We start from the raw sequence: 24,613 nt of genomic DNA on the forward strand, positions 1-24,613 counted from the left end.
GAAATTATTAGAAGTGCATCACTTTTATTCAGTCAGGAGGGATGTTTAAAAAGAAAACGTTTGTTGACCAGATCCTACTGAGTCGTTTAATGAAATGAAAATATTTCTAGTAATGCGCAAGAGCTTGTTTATTAGGTCTGAACAAATAAACATTTTGTTTATTATTTTATTGTTATGAATAAAGTAACACTCATATATTTGCCCTTCTTTGTGAATTTAAATTAATTTAGACCGAACTCAGTGATAATATTCTTTTTCAGTTTTAATAAACGTGGAAACAAAATAAAATTAATAAATAAAAAAAAAAATCTATAAAGTATATTTTATTACATACAAATTCATTAATATATCTAAAAAATATTTTGACACAAAATCCATATCTGATACTTTAATAAAAGACTAGTTCATAATGTGTGCATTATTTACTTTTGATTTGAAGAACCATTTTACAATTTTTTTTTTTTTTTTTTTTACTTTAGGCTTACAGTGTTTGGTGCTTGTACATCATTGTTTATCATTTCCTCTGATATTAGGCATTACTCATGGGTAAGATTAGGTTTAAGTGTAGAGATATGGTCAAAATTTACATTTGTATTAAAATGTTGTTCACATAGAAACACAGAACTCTGCAATATCTGGATGTGCCAAGTATTACATTTTGTTGTTTTAAATAAAAAAAAAGGAACTATAAAAAGGTATCTAACATTTTATGGACAAAAAATACATATAGTGTTATGGGTTAATGTTGATTATTTCTATATAAATTGTAAGGAGGTGAATCAAAACCTGTAAATGCACAAGACTAATCTGAGAAGGGAACAAAGGAACAAAAAGGACTTCAATAAGAGAGTAAACAACTATTCTAGCCTGGTAAAATAAATGTTAATCTTGGTTAATTTATAATATTGTCTGAAATAACTTAGGGTGAAATAATATGGTGACTCATATCAACGATCGATGGATGGAGCCGGGGGCACATTTTTGAGATCTTGACTTCTGTCCACCAAACTGGCTTAGCATGCTATTACATAGGGAACGCATAAAAAATTACTCTTTTTGAGTCTATTGAGGAAATAGCTGCATTAAGGTAAGCGATCTACGGGGTAGCCTCTGACTAAGACCTGGACTAGCCCAGATGTGTCGTGAGTCTTTTCTGGCCAAACAAGGTCTCTAAGTGACCCAGACTCCTAACGAACGATAAGTCGAAACTAGGAAATATTATAGTTAATTAATGATCCAAATTTAATCACAACTAGAGGGATCAGCAGTTACATTTAAATAAATATAACTAAAATCACGAAAGATTGGAGTCAGATAAAATTATATATAAGGTCAGTGTAATTATATATATAATTGGATACACAAAATATTAATAAATATTAGTGATTTTTAACGAGATGCAAAGGAAAAGACCGAACAAGCATTGACCTTTCACCAGGGCCTCTGGATTCCGTTCTGCAGGAAAAGGGGACCCTTACAAAATCAACTTATCGCAGCACTACATAAAATATACACCTTCATATTTTATAGTTTCTTTGTGTCATGAATGAGGGTCTGAGGCGTGCGGATCCATTTGCAGACTTTTATTGAGCAAAGGCATGGTCAAAGCAGACAGGCGCTCAAAACGCAGCAAACAGGAGTGTAAGAGGCAAGGCAATAACAAAATCCAAAAACAGGCGGAGGTCGGGTCAGGTAGCAAACAATCACAGTATCAGAAGACAGGCAGGGTCAAAACCAAAGAATCTAAGACTCGGGAAACAACAATCAAACGACAATCCAACAATAGTACAATGGAACCTGCAGGTGAGGGGCCTACAACAGTATTTATAGAGTTTTAACAGGAGTAGCAGCAGAGGAGTGATCACAGATCACCCAGAGGTAAGAGCCCTCTGCTGGCTTGGTGACACTTTGAAATATGTATGTACAGTTACTCTTTCCTATATTTATGGGAACCAAATTCCAAGGACCAGAACCTCGATAAAACACAGTTTTTTTCATCAAATTATTTTGTGGATACAGTAAAATAATGTCATCCTTACTCGCTTGATGTGTTTTAGAATCATGTCTAAGTCACACATTAACAAGTTTTATTAAAGAATAAACAAGGCGTATGATACTTCAATACCTTATGAATAAATACTAACGATCATAAATTTAATTTAACCTTCAACTGCAGCCATGACAACTTTCACTAGCATTGACCGGAAGGGATAATGAAGCACTAGCCTGGCTGTTCTGTTCTGAACCATCTAAAGTATTTTTTAATGGTTTCTCAAATGCACTTAATTATACAATAGGCAAGTACTCAAGATGTAATCAAACTAATTAATGTACCACATTTTTTAAAAGTGTGAATGAAAGGTTGAATTCATTAAACATCCGTTCCTGTCTTCACCCCTGGATCCTGTCTGCCCCGCTGTTCACCCTCAGTCCGCCATTAGTGTGCTGGATCTGCCACTGGTCTGCCAGTCTCCATCAGCCTCTGCCTTGACACCTATATTATATCTTCATATATGAATTAATGACATTGTAGTATATTATTACACCACTCAAATATGCTGTCAGTGCTTGTTTAGTTTATATTGACCTTTATAAAATGGGAAAAGTGGCCTGCATGAAAGGGCTTAACTAGAACAAAAATAGTTGATTACTAGACAATCATTTCATGAGAGTGGCATAATCCAGTAAAATATGTTCTTTAAGGTGTGCAGGTCAAATTTACCCGCTTTTTACCTGGTTTTAGAAATATATTGACCCCTCTTGATGTTTTGTTTACTTCCTTGTTACCTTTAATTCCCACATGTTGTCACACAATCTCAGGTACAATGGAACAATGATGATCATTTATTGGAACAGAGAACTGAAATAGGCGATGGCTAAGAATTTAGCTGAGTGTATAGTGTATGTCCACAGGAAACGGTGTCCACAATCTACAGAGCATAGAGGGTCAAGGGTAGTAAAGGGGTGTGAATGGTAGATCTTACGAAGCGCAACTGAGGGAGTGTGGTATTTTAGGAGTGTCTCTAATGAGCAACATGTGAGGGTGATTAGTATTGTGGGGATGATGATCTGGTGGGTGGTGCTTCAGAGGGAGGTGACTGTGGTGAATGCCTGACATTACCCCCTCCTCCATAGGTCTTTCCTTCTGGACATTCTGACGGTGCTGGCTCCTGGAGGGTTGCTTGTTGGATCTGTTGATCTAATTCCCTTATGATGGGGCTGACAATGAGAGTGTCGGGAATGATGGGTTCCAGTTTGTTGGATGAATCAGTAGTATATTGGCGTGAAAGTGCATCTGCAGGAATGTTCTTGGATCCGGGTCGATAAGTAATCTTGAAGTTGATGTGTGTTAGAAAAAGAGCCCAGCGTGCTTGATGGAGATTGAGTCTCTTAGCCTCACGGATGTATTGCAGATTCTTGTGGTAAGTAATGATCCTGAATGGATGAATGGCACCCTCCAGGCAGTGTTGCCACTCCCCCAGGGCTAATTTGATGGCCAACAGGTTTCCCACATCATAGTTTTGCTCTGCCGGTGACAGCTTGTGGGAATAAAAGGCACAGGGATGGAGGAGCGAGGAATCATCAGCCGCTTGGGAAAGCAAAAGGTCTTCTTTAGATAGAGGAAAGCTTCGTGGGCAGAGGGGCACCAAGTCAGGTGTTTCGGTTTGCACCTCAGAAGGGAAGTCATCAGGGCAGTGATAGAACTGTAGTTCTTGATGAAACGATGGTAGAAGTTAGCAAAACCTAAAAAGCGTTGGAACTCCTTGATTTTGATGGGTTCTGGCCATTTGAGGACTGCATCGACCTTCCCTTTGTCTATTTGCACACTCTCGACACTCATGTTGTATCCAAAGAATTGAAAAGATGATTTATGGAACTCCCATTTTTCTAGTTTGAGGAATAGCTAATGACGACAGAGCTTATGGAGGACCTGCTGGATGTGTTGCTGATGTTCGGCCTAGTTCCGGGAGTAGTTCAAGATGTCATCAATATACACCACTACAAACTTATAGAGGAATTCCAGGAACACCTCATTCATAAATGTTTGGAAGACAGAGGGACTGATGGATAACCCATATGGCATAACCAAGTACTCGTAGTGCCCAACTGGAAGCGGCCGAGTACTCCTGGAACTAAGCCGAACATCGCCAACATGTCCAGCAGGTCCTCCATAAGCTCCGTTGTCATCAGTTATTCCTTAAACTAGAAAAAAGCGAGTTCCACAAATCATCTGTTCAATTCCTTGGATACAACATGAGGTGGATGGACGAATAAATCCTTGCTTTAATGCTTCCTTTATATACTCCATGGCCAATGAGTTGGAAGTTGGGAGGCAGCTTGCTTTCTGAAAACATCCTGGAACGCCAAGTACTCCACTGAGATTTCAGCTGGATTTTCTGGTTCTTGACGTTTCTGGACTTTCAACCTGGGTAGATGCAAGAGGAATAGAGACAGCACGTGAAAGTCGACGATTGGATAGACAGTGTTGATGGCAATGCTCACTCCAACTACTGATATCACAGGTATCCCAGTGGAGTGTAGGATGATGTAGCTGGAGCCATGGACGTCCCAAGATGATGCTTACAATGGAATCCTCCAGTACCAGAAACTGAATTTTCTCCTGGTGAATTTGTAGAGTGATGGATGTGGAGATGTGATAAACTTTCCCACGCTCAAGTGGCTTTCCTTGGATGGTTGTTATGGAGTATTCTGTTGAATGATGTTGTTTCTTGAGATGTAGTTTGCTTAAACAGTCCAAGGAGTTGAAGTTTCCTGATGACCCTGAATCAACCAATGCGGAGACAGATATTGAGAATTCAGCAGTATACAGAGTGATGGGTAATAAAGATAGTGTTGCAGTATCAATTTCAGATGTGATAGTACTTACCACAGGGTGTGGGGGTCGAATAGGACAGTTGCGAGTGAGGTGCCCTTGGTTGCCACAATACAGACACAGTCCAGATGTAAGTCTCCGATTTCATTCAGTTCAGGAAAACGGATTGTAATCCACTTGCATGTGTTCTGGTACTGGAGGTCTAGCTGCCACCGAGGCTGGCTGAGAAGCGGGATTAGAATTTTGGCAGGTGGCCAGTCTCTGGGAGACTCTGGTGGTTTGTTGCAGAAAATCCTCTAATCCAATGGAATCATCATACAATGCCGTGAAGCTCTGATTTCGGGATTGAGTCCATGCCGGTAGGTGCACAGCAGCACGGCCTCATCCCAGCCACTAGTCGCTGCCAGCGTGTGGAAACAAAGGGTGTAGTGATGAACTGAAGAAGCACCTTGCTGTAAATGGATCAACTGATCAGAAATTGTTATTGGCCCTGTAATGGTACTGAACACCTCAGAGAAATGACGGATGAACTGGTCAAATGAGTAGATGATGGGATTATTGTTATTCCAGATGGCTTTCACCCATTGAAGTGCTTTTCCACAGAGCAGAGAGATGAGAAATGCTACCTAGTCTTCCTCTGAGGTGAACTGTTGCAGTTGCATCTGAATGAACAATCGAACTTGGGCATGGGACATCCTGAGGCAGATGGCGGTGCCGGTGTTAGTATTAAGGTCACTATCAGGGCAATCTACAGAGCATAGAGGGTCAGGAACTAGCATAGAGGAGTGTGAACAGTAGATCTGACAAAGTGCAACTGAGGGAGTGTGGTATTTAAGAAGTTTCTCTAATGAGCAACATGAGTGAGGGTGATTAGTATTCTGGAGAGGATGATTTGGTAGGTAGTGCTTCAGAGGTATGTGACTGTGGTGAATGAATGACACATGTGCTGGTAGCAAGTACATAACCAGCCAGTATTTTCGGGAAAAAAGAAAATCTCAAGACTCAAACAACACATGAGGGTTAAGATTTTAAGTTTTGTACCTAATAGAAATCAGTGTACAGAAAAAAAGTCTCATGTTTGTTTATAGTGGCAATTCCCTTTTTAATCAGTTTTATACAGCTGACACATTTGAATGCAAGAAGAAAAATGAAAGACAGAAATATACTTAAATATCTGAATTATGTGATAGCATAATATAAACATTAGAGTGAATATTATTGTATATTATGTGCCATATGATATAGTACAGGCAGAAAATTTCCAAAACGTACCCAATTACAGGAACATAGTTTTACTGTCAAAAAACCTCCCACAACTGCTACAATGCTACTTGTTAGTCATTTTTTCTCAGTGTCTTTTAGAGCTGAGCTTTCCGATTTCCTGAGCTTCTTTATATATCTGAAAAGCATACTCCTTTCCTCCATTAAAAAGAACCATTTTACGTATCATTTGCAGAAGTTCTGTGACCTGATCTCGATTATTTCTGTTCTCATTGTTGAATGAGTGATATCTTCCCCAACAGGTCTTGATCAATTGTTTTAATTCATTGCTTTTACTGATATATGTCTCTATAGGCTTGCCCCTCAGCACATCAGCATGAGTGAACAGAATGATGGTGTAGTTGATGGCATCTTCTCCAAAGTTCTCCTGAATCCATTTTATAACATTCTTCTCCTGCTCTGTAAATTTCACACCCAGTTTCATCACCAGCAGAAATGCATGAGGCCCAGGATAAGATAGGTTCATGCACTGCCTCGTTACATGTCGCAGCATTTCTTTACTCTGATCTCGAGTGTCAAACAGACCTGGACAGTCAATAACTGATATGCTGCGTCCATCCACATTTGCTTCTTGTTTGGTACAGTTTTCTGTAACTGATCCTGTAGAGTTTTTCACATCAAAAAGGTCTTTATTCAGGATGGTGTTTCCTGATGCACTTTTTCCTGATCCAGTGTTGCCCAACAGCACAATCCGTATATCTGTTACAATGAGAAGACACTGGTAAGTAATGTTTTTTTTTTCCTTTATTCTATTAATCAATTGTTAAGCATTAGTAAATTAATTATTACAATTAATAAATATTAGTATACTTATAAAAGATAAAATGATTTAATCTTTTTTAAGCATATATATTTTCGCCACTTGATGGTACCAATTTTCCTGTGTTTCTTTCTCTCAGCTAATTAGGTTTATTAGTCCCAGCCCTGTCTAGTTAGCTTCCCTATTTAAGTGGCTCTCTTTTTGTTATTTTTGCTTGCTGGTGCCCTTTTGGTTTATGTGTTCTCTTGAGTTCTCTTGAGTTCTATTGAAAGATCTTTTTCTTTGAATTTTTGTCCCTGGGCTTCTGATGTTGTGATATTTCTATTTTTTTAAATGGAAGCGAAGGCAGGGGTGAGCAGAGCTCATTATGATTTAAAGAGACCTTGATGAAACAAATAGTTATGAAAATTAGATTTTTGACAGAGCATGTGACCCACGTTTCACGACAAATAAAAAAAACCCTAGTATCTCAGAAAATTTGAATATTACTTAAGACCAATACAAAGAACGATTTTTTTTAAATATTGGGCAACTGAAAAGTATGAGCATGTAAAGCACTCAATACTTAGTTGAGAGTCCTTTTGCCTGAATTACTGCAGCAATGCGGCGTGGAGTCGATCAGTCTTTGGCACTGCTCAGGTGATATGAGAGCCCACGTTACTCTGATAGTGGCCTTCAGCTCTTCTACATTGTTGGGTCTGGCATATTGCATCTTCCTCTTCACAATATCCCATAGATTTTCTATGGGGTTAAGGTCATGCGAGTTTGCTGGCCAATTAAGAACAGGGATACCATGAACCTTAAACCAGGCACTGGTAGCTTTGGCACTGTGTGCAGGTGCCAAGTCCTGTTGGAAAATGAAATCTGCATCTCCATAAAGTTGGTCAGCAGCAGGAAGCATGAAGTGCTCTAAAACGTCCTTGTATATAGCTGCGTTGACCTTGGACCTCAGAAAACACAGTGGACCAACACCAGCAGATGACAGCAGATGCTCCCCAAACCATTACTGACTGTGGACACTTTTCTCAAGCAACATGGATTCTGTGCCTCTCCTCTCTTTACCAAGTCTCTGGGACACTGATTTCCAAAGGAAATGCAACATTTACTATCAGCAGTCCACTCCTTTTTGTCTTTAGCCCAGGCGAGACTCTTCTGATGCTGTCTGTTGTTTAAGAGTGACTTGACACAAGAAATGCGAATCTGAAATCCATTTCTTGCATATGTCTGTGTGTAGTGGTTCTTGAACCACTGCCTCCCGCTGCCGTCCACTCTTTGTGAATCACCCACACATTTTTTAATGAGTTTTGTTTCAAAATCCTATCCAGGGTGCAGTTATCCCTATTGCTTGTACACTTTTACGTCTTTTCCTCTCTATTAATGTGCTTGGACACAGAGCTCTATGAACAGCCAGTCTCTTTTGCAATGACCTATATGTCTTGACCTCCTTTTGCAAGGTGTCAGTGGTCGTCTTTAGAACGTGCTGCTTGATCTGTGCCGGTTTCATCCAATGTTGGAGAGCAAACATGTGCTAGTCCATACGGACAACATTGCGACCGTTGCATACATCAACTATCAGGGCAGTGTTCGCTCCTGACGCTTGTCGCAACTCTCCCGCTATCTCCTCCTTTGGAGTCCACCACGGCTGAAGTCGCTGAGGGATGTTCACATTCCAGGAAAACTGAATCGTGGGGCTGATGCGTTCTCATGACAGCTCAGGCGTCATACAGCGGGCATCGTTCAGTTTTACAACTTTAGAGAAATTCAAGCTTCCTCTGGAACGTGACTTACATTTATATATACAACTTACACTTATATATGCAAAATTACAACTATACATTTAGATTTGCATTTATATATTTAGAATTACAACTATATATTCACAATTTACATTTATATATTGAGAATTGCAAATATATATTTTCAGATTTACTTCTATGTATTCCAATTTACTTCTATATATTCAGACATAAGATTCAGACGTAACTATATATTCACAATTTACATTTATATATTCAGATTTACTTCTATATATTCAGATTTTTATATAATTATTTCCTGTTTGGCACCTCATAATATATATGTATGTTTGGCCAGTGTCATGATAGGTTTTAATTACTTTATATATTTTGAGACCTGTCTATCATATTTGTCTTGTTTGCAGCCGGTACTTCAGGAGCTAGAAGGATGATTACCATGGCATGCCTGCCAACAGGGATAGTCACCGCCTTGCAAGCAATAGGAAAAGCTGATATGTAGCCTCCTAAGTTTAAATCTAAATAAATGAAGGAAACAAAACAAATGCCTGCAGAACCCCAATCACAGGGAAAGGCGATTTCACTTTATTGTAAACTTTATCTCTGATGATAGCTTAAATTGTTTTGCAATTCATGATAAATGATTTTTAAAAGTTTAAACATGATTAAATTAATGATAGCAAACGAAAAAGTTGTAAACTCTTGTATTGTTGATTGTTATTGTTATTGTTATTAATCTCAGCATAAAGGGATAATTATGTTTAGATCAAAGATTAAAAAAACGTGTTGCATACGTTATTAGATTTTATCAGTATGTCTGGTCTAGTTTTTAATTTCAATTAATGTAAGTTTTAAAGCATGTTCATCTGATATTTATTAGCAGTATACTAATATATTTGATACACAGAAAGAACTGAGCTTACCAGAAAGTCTTTCTGCCATTTTCAGTTTGTCCTTAGTTTCAGTCTCCACCTGCGAGATTCCTGAATGAAATGAGAAGAATGCTTCCTGTTATTTCAGTTCTGATGTAATGCCAAATGCTCAACAGGACTGTTGGGCAGTTTACTCAATCAATAGGCAATTTTTGTATGTATATATGTATGTATATGTATGTATATATATATATATATATATATATATATATATATATATATATATATATATATATATATGTGTATATATATATATATATATATATATATATATATATATATACATATATATATATATATATATATATATATATATATATATATATGTATATGTATATATATAGATATATGTATACATATACATGTACCCCAAATTTTATTAAGAACTGGGAATGTTAGGAAATGGGTGGTAAATTTTCCCTTCACTGAGACAAATAGTAAACAAATTGTTTGACTTTTACCAGTTTTTCTTTGTGAACTGGGCAAACCAGATCACCAAATCAGACTGAATCATTTGAAACGGTTCCAGTAACGTCTTCGCTTTTTTTTTACTTGGCACACACATAATCAAAATAAAGAGTTATTAATTTATCTATATTAATTAGATATAGATTTATATCATAGGATGGGCATTGTTCAGTTTTACAGCTTTAGGTTTTACACTCCTCTGGAATGTGATTCTTTTGCAGCTTGTGTGTTTGTTCACTGAAGTCCTACAAGTGAATGTGTGTAAATTCTCCCTTGACTCTTTGTTCCACTAACAAATACTAAACAAATTGTTTAACTGGTCAAACCAGTTCAGCAAATCAGACAGAATTGTTCGCTTCTCCTGTAAGCACAAAGTTCCTTCCTTTTTGTAACTTGGCTGACACTTCCTCCAATTTGAAATAAACCAATGTCCCAGAGTTATTAATTTACTCAAACATTTCAAAAAAATCTTTTTAATTAATGTATCTACTCTATGAACTTCAGTTGAAGATTCTCTTATTGGTCATAGGCCAAAAGGGTTTGTGAGGGATAATGGACTATAATTAAGACTCTTTTTAATAGGAATAAGGGATGATTTATAAAGAGATTAATATGATTTATACGATTTAATTATATATATATATATATATATATATATATATATATATATATATATATATATATATATATATATATATATATAATGCAGAGGTCTAAAAAAGTAAAAAAAAAATCACTCAAGTTACTGCGCATATTCAGGTATTCGCTGAGGAGCTGAACTGTTGACCCGGCCACTCAATGGTTGTACAGCAGGTTGTACCAGGTTGTACAGACGTGCTGTTTCCATTCCTTCTTTAGGGAAATGAGAAGAATGCTTCCTGTTATTTCAGTTCTGATGTAATGCCAAATGCTCGACAGGACTGTTGGGCAGTTTACTCAATCAATAGGCAATTTTTGTATGTATATATGTATGTATATGTATGTATATATATATATATATATATATATATATATATATATATATATATATATATATATATGTATATGTATATGTATAGATATATGTATACATATACATGTACCCCAAATTTTAATAAGAACTGGGAATGTTAGGAAATGGGTGGTAAATTTTCCCTTCACTGAGACAAATAGTAAACAAATTGTTTGACTTTTACCAGTTTTTCTTTGTGAACTGGGCAAACCAGATCACCAAATCAGACTGAATCATTTGAAACGGTTCCAGTAACGCTTTTTTTTTTTTTACTTGGCACACACATAATCAAAATAAAGAGTTATTAATTTACTCAAAAATTATAACACAATTGTATTAATTCAAATTCAAATTCAAATTTTATTTGTCACATACACATACATGCATGGTACGACATGCAGTGAAATGTTTTTTTACAACCGTCCAGCGTCAGAATAGAAAACAAAATATATATCTATAGAAGAAACAAGAAAGAAAACAAAATATATATCTCTCTATATATAAATATAAAATCTAAAAAAACTATATATATACACAAAGAAGTGTGCAAAGTATAAATAAGATATAAGATAAAAAATGAAATAAAGTATAAAATATAAAATATAAAGTGGCTGTGTGAATGACCAATGTAAAGTGACTAGTGCAATATTGTCCAGTTGTAAGTGGGTATCTGGGGAAAGAGGGGTGAACATGGGAATCCCAGTGATTAGGTACTAGGTGTTCTCTGGTTCAGACTCCGAATGGCCTGCGGGAAGAAACTCCTCCTCATTCTCTCTGTGTTTGCCTTCAGGGAACGAAAGCGCTTTCCTGAACACAACAGAGAAAAGAGTCCATTGTTGGGATGGCTGAGGTCTTCCACGATCTTCCTGGCCCTGGTACAGCACCGCTTGTTGTAGATGTGCTGCAGCACAGGGAGCTCAGTGTGGATGGTGCGCTCAGCTGACCACACCACCCTCTGAAGGGCTCGCCTGTCCTGCACGGTGCTCTTCCCGAACCAGGAGCTGATGTTTCTCGTCAGGACACTCTCAATGGTGCAGGTGTAAAAGTTCCTGAGCACCTGAGATGGGAGTCTGAAGTCCCTTAAGCGCCTCAGATGGTATAGGTGCTGCCGGGCCTTCTTCACCAGGGTGTTGATGTGACAGGACCAAGACAGGTCCTGCGTGATGTGAACACCCAGGTACCGGAAACTGTCCACTCTCTCCACTGGGGTCCCGTCGATCTTGATGGGATGGTAAGAGCGCACCTGCTTCGTGCTGAAGTCCACTATTAACTCCTTTGTTTTGCTGACGTTCAGGAGCAGATTGTTCTCCTGACACCATCTCTCCAGGTTGTTGATCTCCTGAAGGTAGGCCATCTCATCGTTGTTGGAGATCAGGCCCACAACGACAGTGTCGTTAGCAAATTTAATGATGGTGGTGGAGTTTGTAGTGGCCACACAGTCATGTGTGTACAGCGAGTACAGCAGGGGGCTCAGAACACAACCCTGAGGGGCTCCAGTGCTGAGAGTGAGGGAGGATGAGGAGTGTTCTCTGTAGTGTTCTCTGTAGTGTTCTCTGTAGTGCTCGATTGCTCCTGTCTGGGATCGATTGCTCCTGTCTGCTGAGGCTCGATTGCTCCTGTCTGCTGAGAGGTTGGTTTGTTTGTAGCTGCGTGTAGCTTCGCTTTTCAATTTATCACCTCTTCTCTAACGATCAAATATAATTTAACTGTGTACATATCGTTGATACTATTAAATTAATCTAACTAATTAGACTGCTGTTAGTTCGTTCGCTTTAATCTAAAACTCGGCGGTGAGTTAGTACTCATTAGCCGATTCACTTTCGCTCCCACCCGTTTTCGGCGCGATTGTGGGCTTTTTCCCGCTCCTGTTCATTTGTTCCTCGCTGCTCGTTCTCCATTTTCACAAGCTCATCAAAACAAGAGTGGTAAGTGAATCCTTCACGGTGAGTAAATGGCTTCTCCCTGCATCAATCACTTGCACTGTCTGTCACATGTATAGCTTGTCCTTCTCTGTTAGCGATCAGGGATTCACGTGTGATAAATGCAGGGGAAATAGCTAGGCTGACAGAGAAGGTTTTAGAATTAGAGACACGTATCCAAACTTTAATTGAGGACAGTAAGAATGCGAGGGCTGTAGATACTGCTTTGGATGCGACTAGTACAGTGAATCATGTACATTGTTCGGTTCCAGCTTCAGAGCCCGTGCAGCAGGGCAATTGGGTGACCGTGAGGCGGGCTAGTCGCGGTCAAAAACACCGCTCATCCGTTCGATCAGAACATCAAACAGGTTCTCCCCACTCCAGTGACGCACCCCACTGAGAAACCTGATCAAAGTGCCCTAGTAATTGGCGATTCTATTGTGCGGAACGTGAAAATAGAGACACCAGCCACCATAGTCCAATGCTTACCGGGAGCAGAGCGTCTGACATCTTGTCAAATTTAAAAGTGCTGGCTAATGCTAAACGTAAATTTCGTAAGATTGTTATTCACGTCGGCGCTAATGATGTTCGACTTCGCCAGTCGGAGATCACTAAAAATAATATTAAAGAGGTGTGTGAATTTGCAAGCACGATGTCGGACAATGTAATCTGCTCTGGTCCCCTCCCCTGCTTACCGGGTGATGAGATTCACAGCAGATTGCTGGGTCTCAATGGCTGGATGTCTAAGTGGTGCCCAAGCAGAACAACATATAGGCTTTATAGACAATTGGATGAGTTTCTGGGGCAGACCTGACCTGTTGAAAAGAGATGGTCTTCATCCCTCTTGGGGTGGTGCCGCTCTTCTATCTAGAAATATGGCATATAGTCTTATAGCTCCAACATGACCAACTAGTGCCCAGGTCAGGAAGCAGACAGACCGGCTAAACCGACTGGCTGCTAGCTGCCTCACGTCACAGAAGGCAGTTAATTCTCAGCACATAGAGACTCTTTCACCTAGATATCACACTATAGAGACTGTGTCTGTTCCCCGAATTAGAATATGCAGAGAACGTCAAACCTAATCAAAAGCAATAATTTAATTAATGTCCAACAAATTAAAACTACCTATAATTCAAATAAGCAAACGATAAAACTTGGCTCGCTTAAATATTAGATCACTTTCCACAAAAGCACTTTATGTATATGATTTGATCAATGATCAGAAGCTAGATTTGCTTTGTTTGACAGAAACCTGGCTAAAACCAGATGATTATATTACTCTAAATGAATCTACCCCCAAAATTATTTCTATAAAAATGAGCCACGTTTAAAAGGTAGAGGGGGGAGGTGTTGCTACAATTTATAACAATATTCTTAGTACTTCTCAGAGGGCAGGCTTTAAATATAACTCATTTGAAGTTTTGGTGCTGCATATAACATTATCTACAGAATCATGTGCTAGTGATAAATCTTCTGTCATGTTTGTACTGGCTACTGTATACAGGCCACCAGGACACAGCACAGATTTCATTAAAGAATTTGCTGATTTTCTAACTGAGTTAGTACTGGCACGCAGATAAAGTCTTAATTGTTGGCGATTTTAATATCCATGTTGATAATGAAAAAGACTCATTAGGATCAGCTTTCTTAGACATTTTAAACTCCATTGGGGTTAGACAACACGTCTCTGGACCTACTCATTGTCAAAATCATACTCTAGATCTAATACTGTCACATGGAATAGATGTTAAAATGGTTGAAGTACTGCAGCAAAGTGATGACATTTCAGATCACTATCTAGTCTTGTGTGAACTCTGTATAGTTAAACCTGTAAACTCTGCACCTTATTACAAGTATGGTAGAACCATCACTTCCACCACAAAAAGAAAGCTTTCTAAATAAGCTTCCTGACTTATCTCAATTCCTTAGTTCATCCAATACGATGCAAAAACTTGATGATGTAACAGAAACTATGCACTCTCTTTTTCTAGCACTTTAGATACAGTTGCTCCTTTGCACTTAAAAAGATAAAAGAAAACAATCTGACTCCATGGTATAATGACAACACACGCACCCTAAAGAGAGCAGCCCGGAAAATGGAGCGCAGGTGGAGAAAACCAAATTAGAAGTATTTCAGATTGCCTGGCGGGAGAGTATGCTGTCATACAGAAAAGCATTAAAAATAGCAAGATCTGATTATTTTTCATCCCTTTTAGAAGAAAACAAACACAACCCCAGTATTTATTCAGTACAGTGACTAAATTAACAAAAATAAAGCATCAGCAGGTGCTAATATGCCCCAAGAGTATAGCTGCAATGAGTTCATGAATTTCTTTACTTCTAAGATTGATACCATCAGAGATAAAATTGTAACTATGCAGCCGTCAACTACAGTTTCACATCAGATAATGAGCTTTAGATCCCCTAAGGAAAAATTACACTCTTTCTCTATTATAGGAGAAGAAGACTTGTACAAACTTGTTAAATCATCTAAACCAGCAACATGTATGTTAGACCCTATTCCATCTAAACTATTAAAAGATCTGCTTCCAGAAGTCATAGATCCTATTTTGAACATTATTAATTCATCATTGTCATTAGGATATGTTCCCAAAACCTTTAAACTGGCTGTAGTTAAACCTCTCATTAAGAAACCACATCTTGATCCCAAAGACTTAGTAAATTACAGACCAATCTCTAATCTCCCTTTTCTGTCAAAGATACTAGAAAAGGTAGTATCCTCACAACTGTATTCCTTTTTAGAAAAAATGGTGTCTGTGAGGATTTCCAATCAGGTTTTAGACCGTACCATAGTACTGAGACTGCTCTCATTAGAGTTACTAATGACCTGCTTCTATCATCTGATCGTGGTTTTATCTCGTTATTAGTGCTATTAGATCTTAGCGCAGCATTCGATACTATCGATCACAACATTCTCTTGGATAGACTAGAAAACTATGTTGGCATTAGAGGAAGCGCCTTAGCATGGTTTACATCATATCTATCTGACCGCTATCAGTTTGTGGCATTAAATGAGGAGGTATCATATCGATCAAAAGTGAAATATGGAGTTCCTCAAGGCTCAGTGCTAGGACCGTTACTTTTCAACCTTTACATGTTACCTCTGGGAGATATTATCAGGAGTCATGGTGTTAGCTTTCACTGCTATGCTGATGATACTCAGCTCTATATTTCAGCGCAGCCTGGTGATAAACACCAAATTGAGAATCTAACAGAATGCATAGTCGATATAAAAAGCTGGATGATGAGTAACTTCTTAATGTTAAATTCTGAAAAAACAGAGGTGCTAATAATTGGACCTAAAAACCCCACATATAATAATCTAGAACACAGCCTATCACTTGATGGCTGCTCTGTTAATTCTTCATCATCAGTTAGGAACCTAGGTGTGCTGTTTGACCGCAATCTTTCCTTTGAAAATCATGTTTCTAGCATCTGTAAAACTGCGTTTTTCCATCTTAAAAATATATCTAAATTCTGACCTATGCTTTCAACCTCTAATGCAGAAATATTAATTCATGCGTTTATGACCTCAAGGTTAGATTATTGCAATGCTTTATTGGGTGGTTGTTCTGCACACTTGATAAACAAACTTAGACGCAGCAGCCAGAGTCCTTACTAGAACTAGGAAGTATGATCACATTAGCCCGGTTCTGTCAACACTGCACTGGCTCCCTATCAAACATCGAATAGATTTTAAAATCCTATTAATTACCTATAAAGCCCTGAATGGTTTAGCTCCTCAATACTTGAGCGAGCTCTTATCACATTATAGTCCTGCACGTCCGCTCATGCTTCTCAAAACTCTGGCCATTTGATAATACCTAGAATATCAAAATCAACTGCGGGCGGCAGATCATTTTCCTATCTAGCACCTAAACTCTGGAACAATCTCCCTAACTCTGTTCGGGAAGCAGACACACTCTGCCAGTTTAAATCTAGATTAAAGACACATCTTTTTAACTTAGCCTACACATAACACACCAACACACCTTTTATTATTCAAATCCGTTAAAGGATTTTAGGCTGCATTACTTAGATTTGCTGGAACCGGGAACACTACTTCCTAAAATACGATGTACTTGTGACATCGTAAAAGAATGGCATCTACGCTAATATTAGTCCTGTTTCTTTCTCAATCTGTTTTCACAGTTTGTATCCAGACTAGATGGTGGATCAGCACCCAGAGATTATGTTCATCAGAGACCAGAAAACCTAGATGCGCCCGTCGACAGATCACCAGATCCTGATGCACACACGCACACTAAGTCATTTACACTACCTGACACAGCTGCGTTTAAAATTGAACTGGAGGTTAAGTGCTGGGCGTCCGGTCAGAGGAGAACTGACCCCAACTGAGTCTGGTTTCTCCCAAGGTTTTTTTTTCTCCATTCTATATGCATGGGGTTTTGTTTCCTTGCCGCTGTCGCCTCTGGCTTGCTTGGTTGGGGACACTTAACTTCTAGTGACTATCGTTGAATTGACTACAGAGACCGTCTCTGCATTTAATAAGAAATTGGTCACTCTCGTCACTATATATCCCTGTCATTATACTGTACAGTGCTTTGATGCAACCTGTGTTGTTAAAAGCGCTATATAAATAAAAATGATTGATTGATTGATTGATTGTTTTCCCATCCGTACGGCTTGTGGTCTGTCGGTCAGGAAGTTGGTGATCCAGTGACGCAGGGATTGGCTGAGTCCCAGGACCTCCAACTTCGAGGTGAGCGTGGAGGGAACTATGGTGTTGAACGCTGAACTATAGTCCACGAACAGCATTTTCACACAGTTCCCTTTCCTCAAATCCAGGTAGCTTGTGGTTGTGTGGAGGAGGTGTGTGATGGCATCCTCCATAGACCGGATCTGTCTATTAGCAATATAGCTAATCTGTGTACTTTGTTCAGTTGAAGATTCTGTTATCGCTTATAGGCCAAAGGGGTTGTGAAGGATGGACCATAATTAGTAGTAATAAGAGATGATTATAAAGATCGTCATAGGATGAGCACTAGATATAGATTTATATCATAGGATGGGCATTGTTCAGTTTTACAGCTTTAGGTTTTACACTCCTCTGGAATGTGATTCTTTTGCAGCTTGTGTGTTTGTTCACTGAAGTCCTACAAGTGAATGTGTGTAAATTCTCCCTTGACTCTTTGTTCCACTAACAAATACTAAACAAATTGTTTAACTGGTCAAACCAGTTCAGCAAATCAGACAGAATTGTTCGCTTCTCCTGTAAGCACAAAGTTCCTTCCTTTTTGTAACTTGGCTGACACTTCCTCCAATTTGAAATAAACCAATGTCCCAGAGTTATTAATTTACTCAAACATTTCAAAAAAATCTTTTTAATTAATGTATCTACTCTATGAACTTCAGTTGAAGATTCTCTTATTGGTCATAGGCCAAAAGGGTTTGTGAGGGATAATGGACTATAATTAAGACTCTTTTTAATAGGAATAAGGGATGATTTATAAAGAGATTAATATGATTTATACGATTTAATTATATATATATATATATATATATATATATATATATATATATATATATATATATATATATATATATATATATATATATATAATGCAGAGGTCTAAAAAGTAAAAAAAAAAATCACTCAAGTTACTGCGCATATTCAGGTATTCGCTGAGGAGCTGAACTGTTGACCCGGCCACTCAATGGTTGTACAGCAGGTTGTACCAGGTTGTACAGACGTGCTGTTTCCATTCCCTTCTTTAGGGAATGAGTGTTACATATGCAACCAAGATGTTGCCTTTCAGACGGTCACTCCAAGTCATGCCGAATAAGACCCTACCAAAACACCAAAACACCATGGATGCTGCCCCTTCCAGTGTCCTGTGAGAGCCTGCCAAGCTACCTCAGTTTGACATAGGCCGGGCTCAATCACAAGAAGCCAGCTATTGTTGCTAGCACTACCTACTAGAACACTGGGGAACAGCTGGGAAGTCCAGTCTTGCCACAGGAGGTCTCGGAACGTTTACTCATATGGGGAGTATTCAAGAATCTTGTCTCATGTATGTCGGACACAGCCACAGATGGCGCTCCCGGACCACCATGGTGGACATCGCATGAGCCAGAGACTGTGCCGTAACCTTCACTGCTCATGGAATACCGTTCATTTCTAAAATTCTAGAAAAAGTTGTATCTGCTCAATTGCGCACCTTCTTGCAAAAACATTATCTCTACAAAGAATTCCAGGTCAGGTTTCAGGCCCCATCATAGCACAGAAACTGCACTTGTAAAAATTATTCCTCGTTGTGTGCTTCCTCCTTAACCACACAATGACAGAAGACTGGATCAAAACAGTTTTTCCTGTTTTTTTTTTTGTTTTCCGTGTTTGTTTTCCCGGATGTTTGATCTTAATTTCCTCATCCTCATGCTGGAGCAGGGAGATCATTCTCTCGAGGACCACACAGAAGATTTAGTCGCCCCCGCCAATGACACACGTTACCCGGACAGCTTTCTCTGATGACTTAATACCTCAACTCAAGCAAAGCTGTCCAGGAATGGTTCTCGAGAGAGCATAGCTACTTACATCGAGTACTGGTGTCATGCAATTATTTAGTGACTGTTTAGTCCATGGACGACAACACCAGCCCCTCTCAGAATCCAGAGCCCAGCCCACCATCTCACTGAGCCACGGAGCAACAACCAGAGCCCACTAATGACGGAGGATAGGAGTCAGCAGTGACCATTGAGCCATTGCCAGAGAGAGCGAAAGACTCGAGGATCACCACCAGACCCGAGCCGATAATGTCAGACCAGGCAACAGAGCACACCACGGTGGAGAAAGCCAGTGTCATGGTAGTTTTTAATTACTTTATATATTTTGAGACCTGTCTATCATATTTGTCTTGTTTGCAGCCGGTACTTCAGGAGCTAGAAGGATGATTACCATGGCATGCATGCCAACAGGGATAGTCACCGCCTTGCAAGCAATAGGAAAAGCTGATATGTAGCCTCCTAAGTTTCTATCTAAATAAACGAAGGAAACAAAACAAATGCCTGCAGAACCCCCAATCACAGGGCCAGGCGATTTCACTTTAATTTTTTTACTTTGATTTTCACTTAAATTGTTTTGCAATTCATGATAAATTATTTTTACATGTTTACAGTTTAAACATGATTAAATTAATCATAGCAAACAAAAAAGTTATAAACTCTTGTATTGTTAAAATGCTTTCTCAGCATAAAGGGATAATTATATTTAGATCAAAGATTAAAAAACATGTGTTGCATACGTTATTAGATTTATCAGTATGTCTGGTCTAGTTTTTAATTTAAATTAATGTAAGTTTTAAAGCATGTTCATCTGATATTTATTAGTCAGATAATTAGTGTTCTGGATGCTTTAACAATTGGAAAGACATTTCACATAAATATTTTACTTGAAAGGTTAATTGACAACATGCCTTTGAAAATACTTTCAGTTTAGAGAACAATAATCAATTCTCAGAACCCTAACCCAGCCTTCATACACCTCGAATTTTAATAAGAACTTGGAATGTTGGGAAATGGGTGGTAAATTCTCCCATCACTGAGACTCTTTGTTCCACTGACAAATAGTAAACAATTTGTTTGACTTTTACCATTTTTTCTTTGTGAACTGGGCAAACCAGATCACCAAATCAGACTGAATCATTTGAAACGGTTCCAGTAAATTCTTCACTTTTTTTTAACTTGAATCAAAACCTGTAAATGCAATAAGACTAATCTGAGAAGGGATATCCAAAGGAACAAAAGGAGAGTAAACAACACCACCCCCCTGTTGCCTTTATGACACCCTCTTCACCTCTGCTCTTCCTGCTTCCCCTCCTTCTGCCCAAAGGACTTGGTTTAAAGTTCATTAGGAATAAGGCATTATATGTCATGTGTCTTGTGAACCTACTGTTCTTCACTCTCATGTTTGGTCTCATTTGAAAGGTCACAGTGCGATTGGTAAATTGGTTTCAATTTCACAGTAATCACTTATATTATGGAGAAGATTAGATCTTGGTAGAACTGTGTTCTGTTGAGAAGGAGGTGTGCCCTCCTTTTGGGTCTCTGATAGTGTTCCAGCCAGGTGTGACCCTGGAGCACGGGAACCTAAACACCAAAAGGTTTTTACAATTACATTTGGTATCTCTTTGTCTGGTCTGAGTATATAAGGAAAGTGACAAAACACAACAAGGAGTGATTCTGTAGCCAGATCGGCCCGTAGTGTGGTGTGTGTCTCCATACACCACTATATGTACTTTTTAAAGACCAGTTATCATGACCTTTTAAGTTTGTTTTATTTTGTTTTGTGTTATTTTTGTACTGCTGATCAGTTGTGCAAATGTCTATAAATTGTACCGATTTGGAACCTATTCTCTCCTGGCAAAATAAACGTTAATCTTGGTTAACTAATAATATTGTCTGAAATAACTTTTCTAGTAGGTTAGTGACTTCTGAGGTTTTCTGCATTGTTGGCGTGCTAGGGTGAGTCAGATCAACGATCGATGGATGGAGCCGGGAGCACGTTTTTGAGATATTGTCTTCTGTCCACCAAACTGGCTTAGCATGCTATTACTTAGGGAACACATAAAAAAAATACTCTTTTTGAGTCTATTGAGTAAATGACTGCATTAAGGTAAGCGATCTACGGGGTAGCCTCTGACTAAGACCTGGACTAGCCCAAATGTGTCGTGAGTCTGTTCTGGCCAAACAAGGTCTCTAAGCAACCCAGACTCCTAACGAACGATAAGTCGAAACTAGGAAATATTATAGTTAATTAACGATCCAAATTTAATCACAACTAGAGGGACCAGCAGTTACATTTTAATAAATATAACTAAAATCACGAAAGATTGGAGTCAGATAAAATTATGTATAAGGTCAGTACTATAATTGGAAATACAAAAGCTTAATAAATATTAGTGATTTTTAACGGGATGCAAAGAAAAGGTCGAACACGCATTGACCTTCGACCAGGGCCTCTGGATTCCGTTCTGCAGGAAAAGGGGGACCCTTACAAAGGTTATATGAGGCGTGTTTGACACACATGCTTTAACAATGTCACCAAGCCAGCAGAGGGAGCCCTGACCTCTGGGTGATCTGCATTCACTCCCTCTGCGACAACTTCCTGTCTGAGGACTATAAATTCAGTAGCAGGCCACTCACCTGCAGGTTGCATTGTTTCCCCTGTTTCTTTGTTAGATCGCTCATGGATTATTGTTTCTGGTTTCCCTGGTTTTGACCCTGTCTGTTTTTCGGTTTTCTGATTGTTTGCTGCCTGACCTGACCACCGCCTGTTTCTGGATTTTGTGTTTGCCTCATCTCTGATACTTCTGTTTGCCCTGTTTGACGCCTGCCTGTTTTGACCATGCCTTACTTTAATAAAAGCCTGCATATGGATCCGCACGCCTCAGGCCCCTCATTCGTGACAAACAACCAGTTGAACAAAAGATGTTATCATTAGCACTATTGAGTGCAGCATTGTGAGTAGCGTTTGAAAAGGAATTTCTACTTACTTCATTCCTGATAGTGACAACTGGGTGTTAGCCACTGTAGACATACTTTCTGTTTCTAACAGTGTAAGAGAGTATCTGCATTAATGTAATACCAACATGGTTGGTCAGGGCTATGATGGTGCTGCTGTTACTCAGGCATGTGTATAAGAATCCCAGATGTGTATTTTACATGCTTTGTAATGCACACAGGTTAAACTTAATTATTGTGAATAGTGTCAAGTCAGTGTCTGAGACAGTTTTTTTTCTCTCTCCTACAAAACTGCTTAATTAACTATAATATTTCCTAGTTTCGACTTATCGTTCATTAGGAGTTTGGGTCACTTAGAGACCTTGTTTGGCCAGAACAGACTCACGACACATCTGGGCTAGTCCAGGTCTTAGTCAGAGGCCACCCCATAGACCAAATTGGTATAATTCATAAACATTTGAACAACTGATCAGCAGTACAAAAATAACACAAAACAAAATAAAACTTAAAAGGTCATTATACCTGGTCTTTAAAAAGTACATAGTGTGGTGTATCAGGTGACACACACCACACTACGGGCTGTTCTAGCTACAGAATTGCGCCTTGTTGTGTTTTGTCACTTTCCTTATATACTCAAACCAGACAAAGAGATCCCAAATGTAGTTATATAAACCTTTTGGTGTTTTGGCTCCCGTGCTCCAGGGTCACTCCTGGCTGGAACACGTTCAGAGACCCAAAAGGAGGACACATCTCCTTCCCTACAGAACACAGTTCTATCAAGTTCTTAATCTTCTCCATAATATAAGTGATTACTGTGAAATTGAGACCAATTTACCAATCGCACTGAGACCTTTCAAATGAGACCAAACATGAAAATGAAGAACATTATTTAAGTGTGAAATAAGATGTAATTTAGATAAGATAATGAGTTAAGTAATAAAGTTTTTAAGCAACACTTAAACAACTTTTAGTGACTGTTAGTTCACTTGCATTGGCATATTCATGTAATCATTTTGGACAGACTGAGTAGAAGGAATGATGGTAAAGGGCTTTACAAAGGGACAAAAAGGAGGGAAGTTTCCTACGTCTCTACTCTGTGAGGTGAATCGAAGATGCCTGTGTATGTTTGTATTGTCTGAGGTTCTTTCATCCTTGTGTGGCTGGAGGGGGGAATCGTTTTTAACAGCAACGCTTGACTCAAAGAAATCCGACTACGCCACCCTAGGGATTATTCCCAGGGAACAATTATAATTGGACACAGGTTCGGATCCCTCATAAGAAGTTAGGCCAGACACTTGGGTAGCATATAAAAGTATAAAGTTTATTAATACATAAACTTTAAAATACGGGGGCAAAAAGAAAAAGCACCGCTTCAAAACAAACGAATATGAATACAGAATAAATCTAAGGTTGAGGCCCTAGAACAAAATCACATACATCCAGCAGGGCTGAGGCTTCCAGTGGCAAGAGGAGTTCGGTTTTTACGATGGCACACTTCCACACACACACCTGTGCACTCAGATCACACTACTAAACACTCAGTGTTACACAGCATACCAAGAACCACCACCAGGAGAGAAATCCAACCACCCGTGGGACCCCAGCTCCTGCAATGAAGCAAAAACAAAATAAAATACCAAATTACAACAACATCAACCTCAAAGTATAACAAACAATACATTAAAGCCACGCCGCACCACAGGGGTACAAACAAAAGAAAACAAAATCGGGTTACATCCAAAAAAAGTAAATTTAAACCAAACAATTCGACCAAGAAAAAGAAAATAAACTAAATTCACAGAATGAAATGGAACAAAACAAAAAGACAAGTGTAACGAATGAGAACAAGGGGGGGGGGGGGTAATCTTGAAAGTTACTCCCAGAAATAAAGAATACATAAATTCGAAGCGGGACTTAAAACCACATCAAACCCAAACCCGAACAGTCCCCTTTTGGGAGTTACTGATGGCAGCTTCCGCGTTGCAACCAGGATAATGTAACAGCATAAGATGAGTCCAAAAACACGCGTTTTCTGAAAGACGAACAAAAGAAAGGGAGGATCCGTGAGAATATTACGCCGCAATAAATAGTTATGGACACCGGTTTGTCACTCATGCCTTCCGCGCACACAATGGGGTACAGGAAATCATGCCTGAAAGGCGGACAGTCATCA

General features: G+C 38.8%; 1 protein-coding gene across 1 annotated transcript; it reads right to left on the reverse strand.

The window, feature by feature from the left end:
• Nucleotides 1-5,911: 5,911 nt before the first annotated feature.
• LOC122331502 (GTPase IMAP family member 7-like) lies at nucleotides 5,912-9,631 on the reverse strand. The gene is made up of 2 exons (XM_043228935.1): nucleotides 9,553-9,631; nucleotides 5,912-6,814 (listed from the first exon to the last, which is right to left on the reverse strand). The coding sequence occupies exons 1-2, from the start codon at nucleotides 9,569-9,571 to the stop codon at nucleotides 6,183-6,185; spliced, it is 651 nt and encodes a 216-aa protein (XP_043084870.1). The 5' UTR covers nucleotides 9,572-9,631; the 3' UTR covers nucleotides 5,912-6,182.
• Between the last annotated feature and the right edge of the window lie 14,982 nt (nucleotides 9,632-24,613).

Source organism: Puntigrus tetrazona, unplaced genomic scaffold, assembly GCF_018831695.1.
Source record: "Puntigrus tetrazona isolate hp1 unplaced genomic scaffold, ASM1883169v1 S000000001, whole genome shotgun sequence".
Classification (NCBI taxonomy): domain Eukaryota; kingdom Metazoa; phylum Chordata; class Actinopteri; order Cypriniformes; family Cyprinidae; genus Puntigrus; species Puntigrus tetrazona.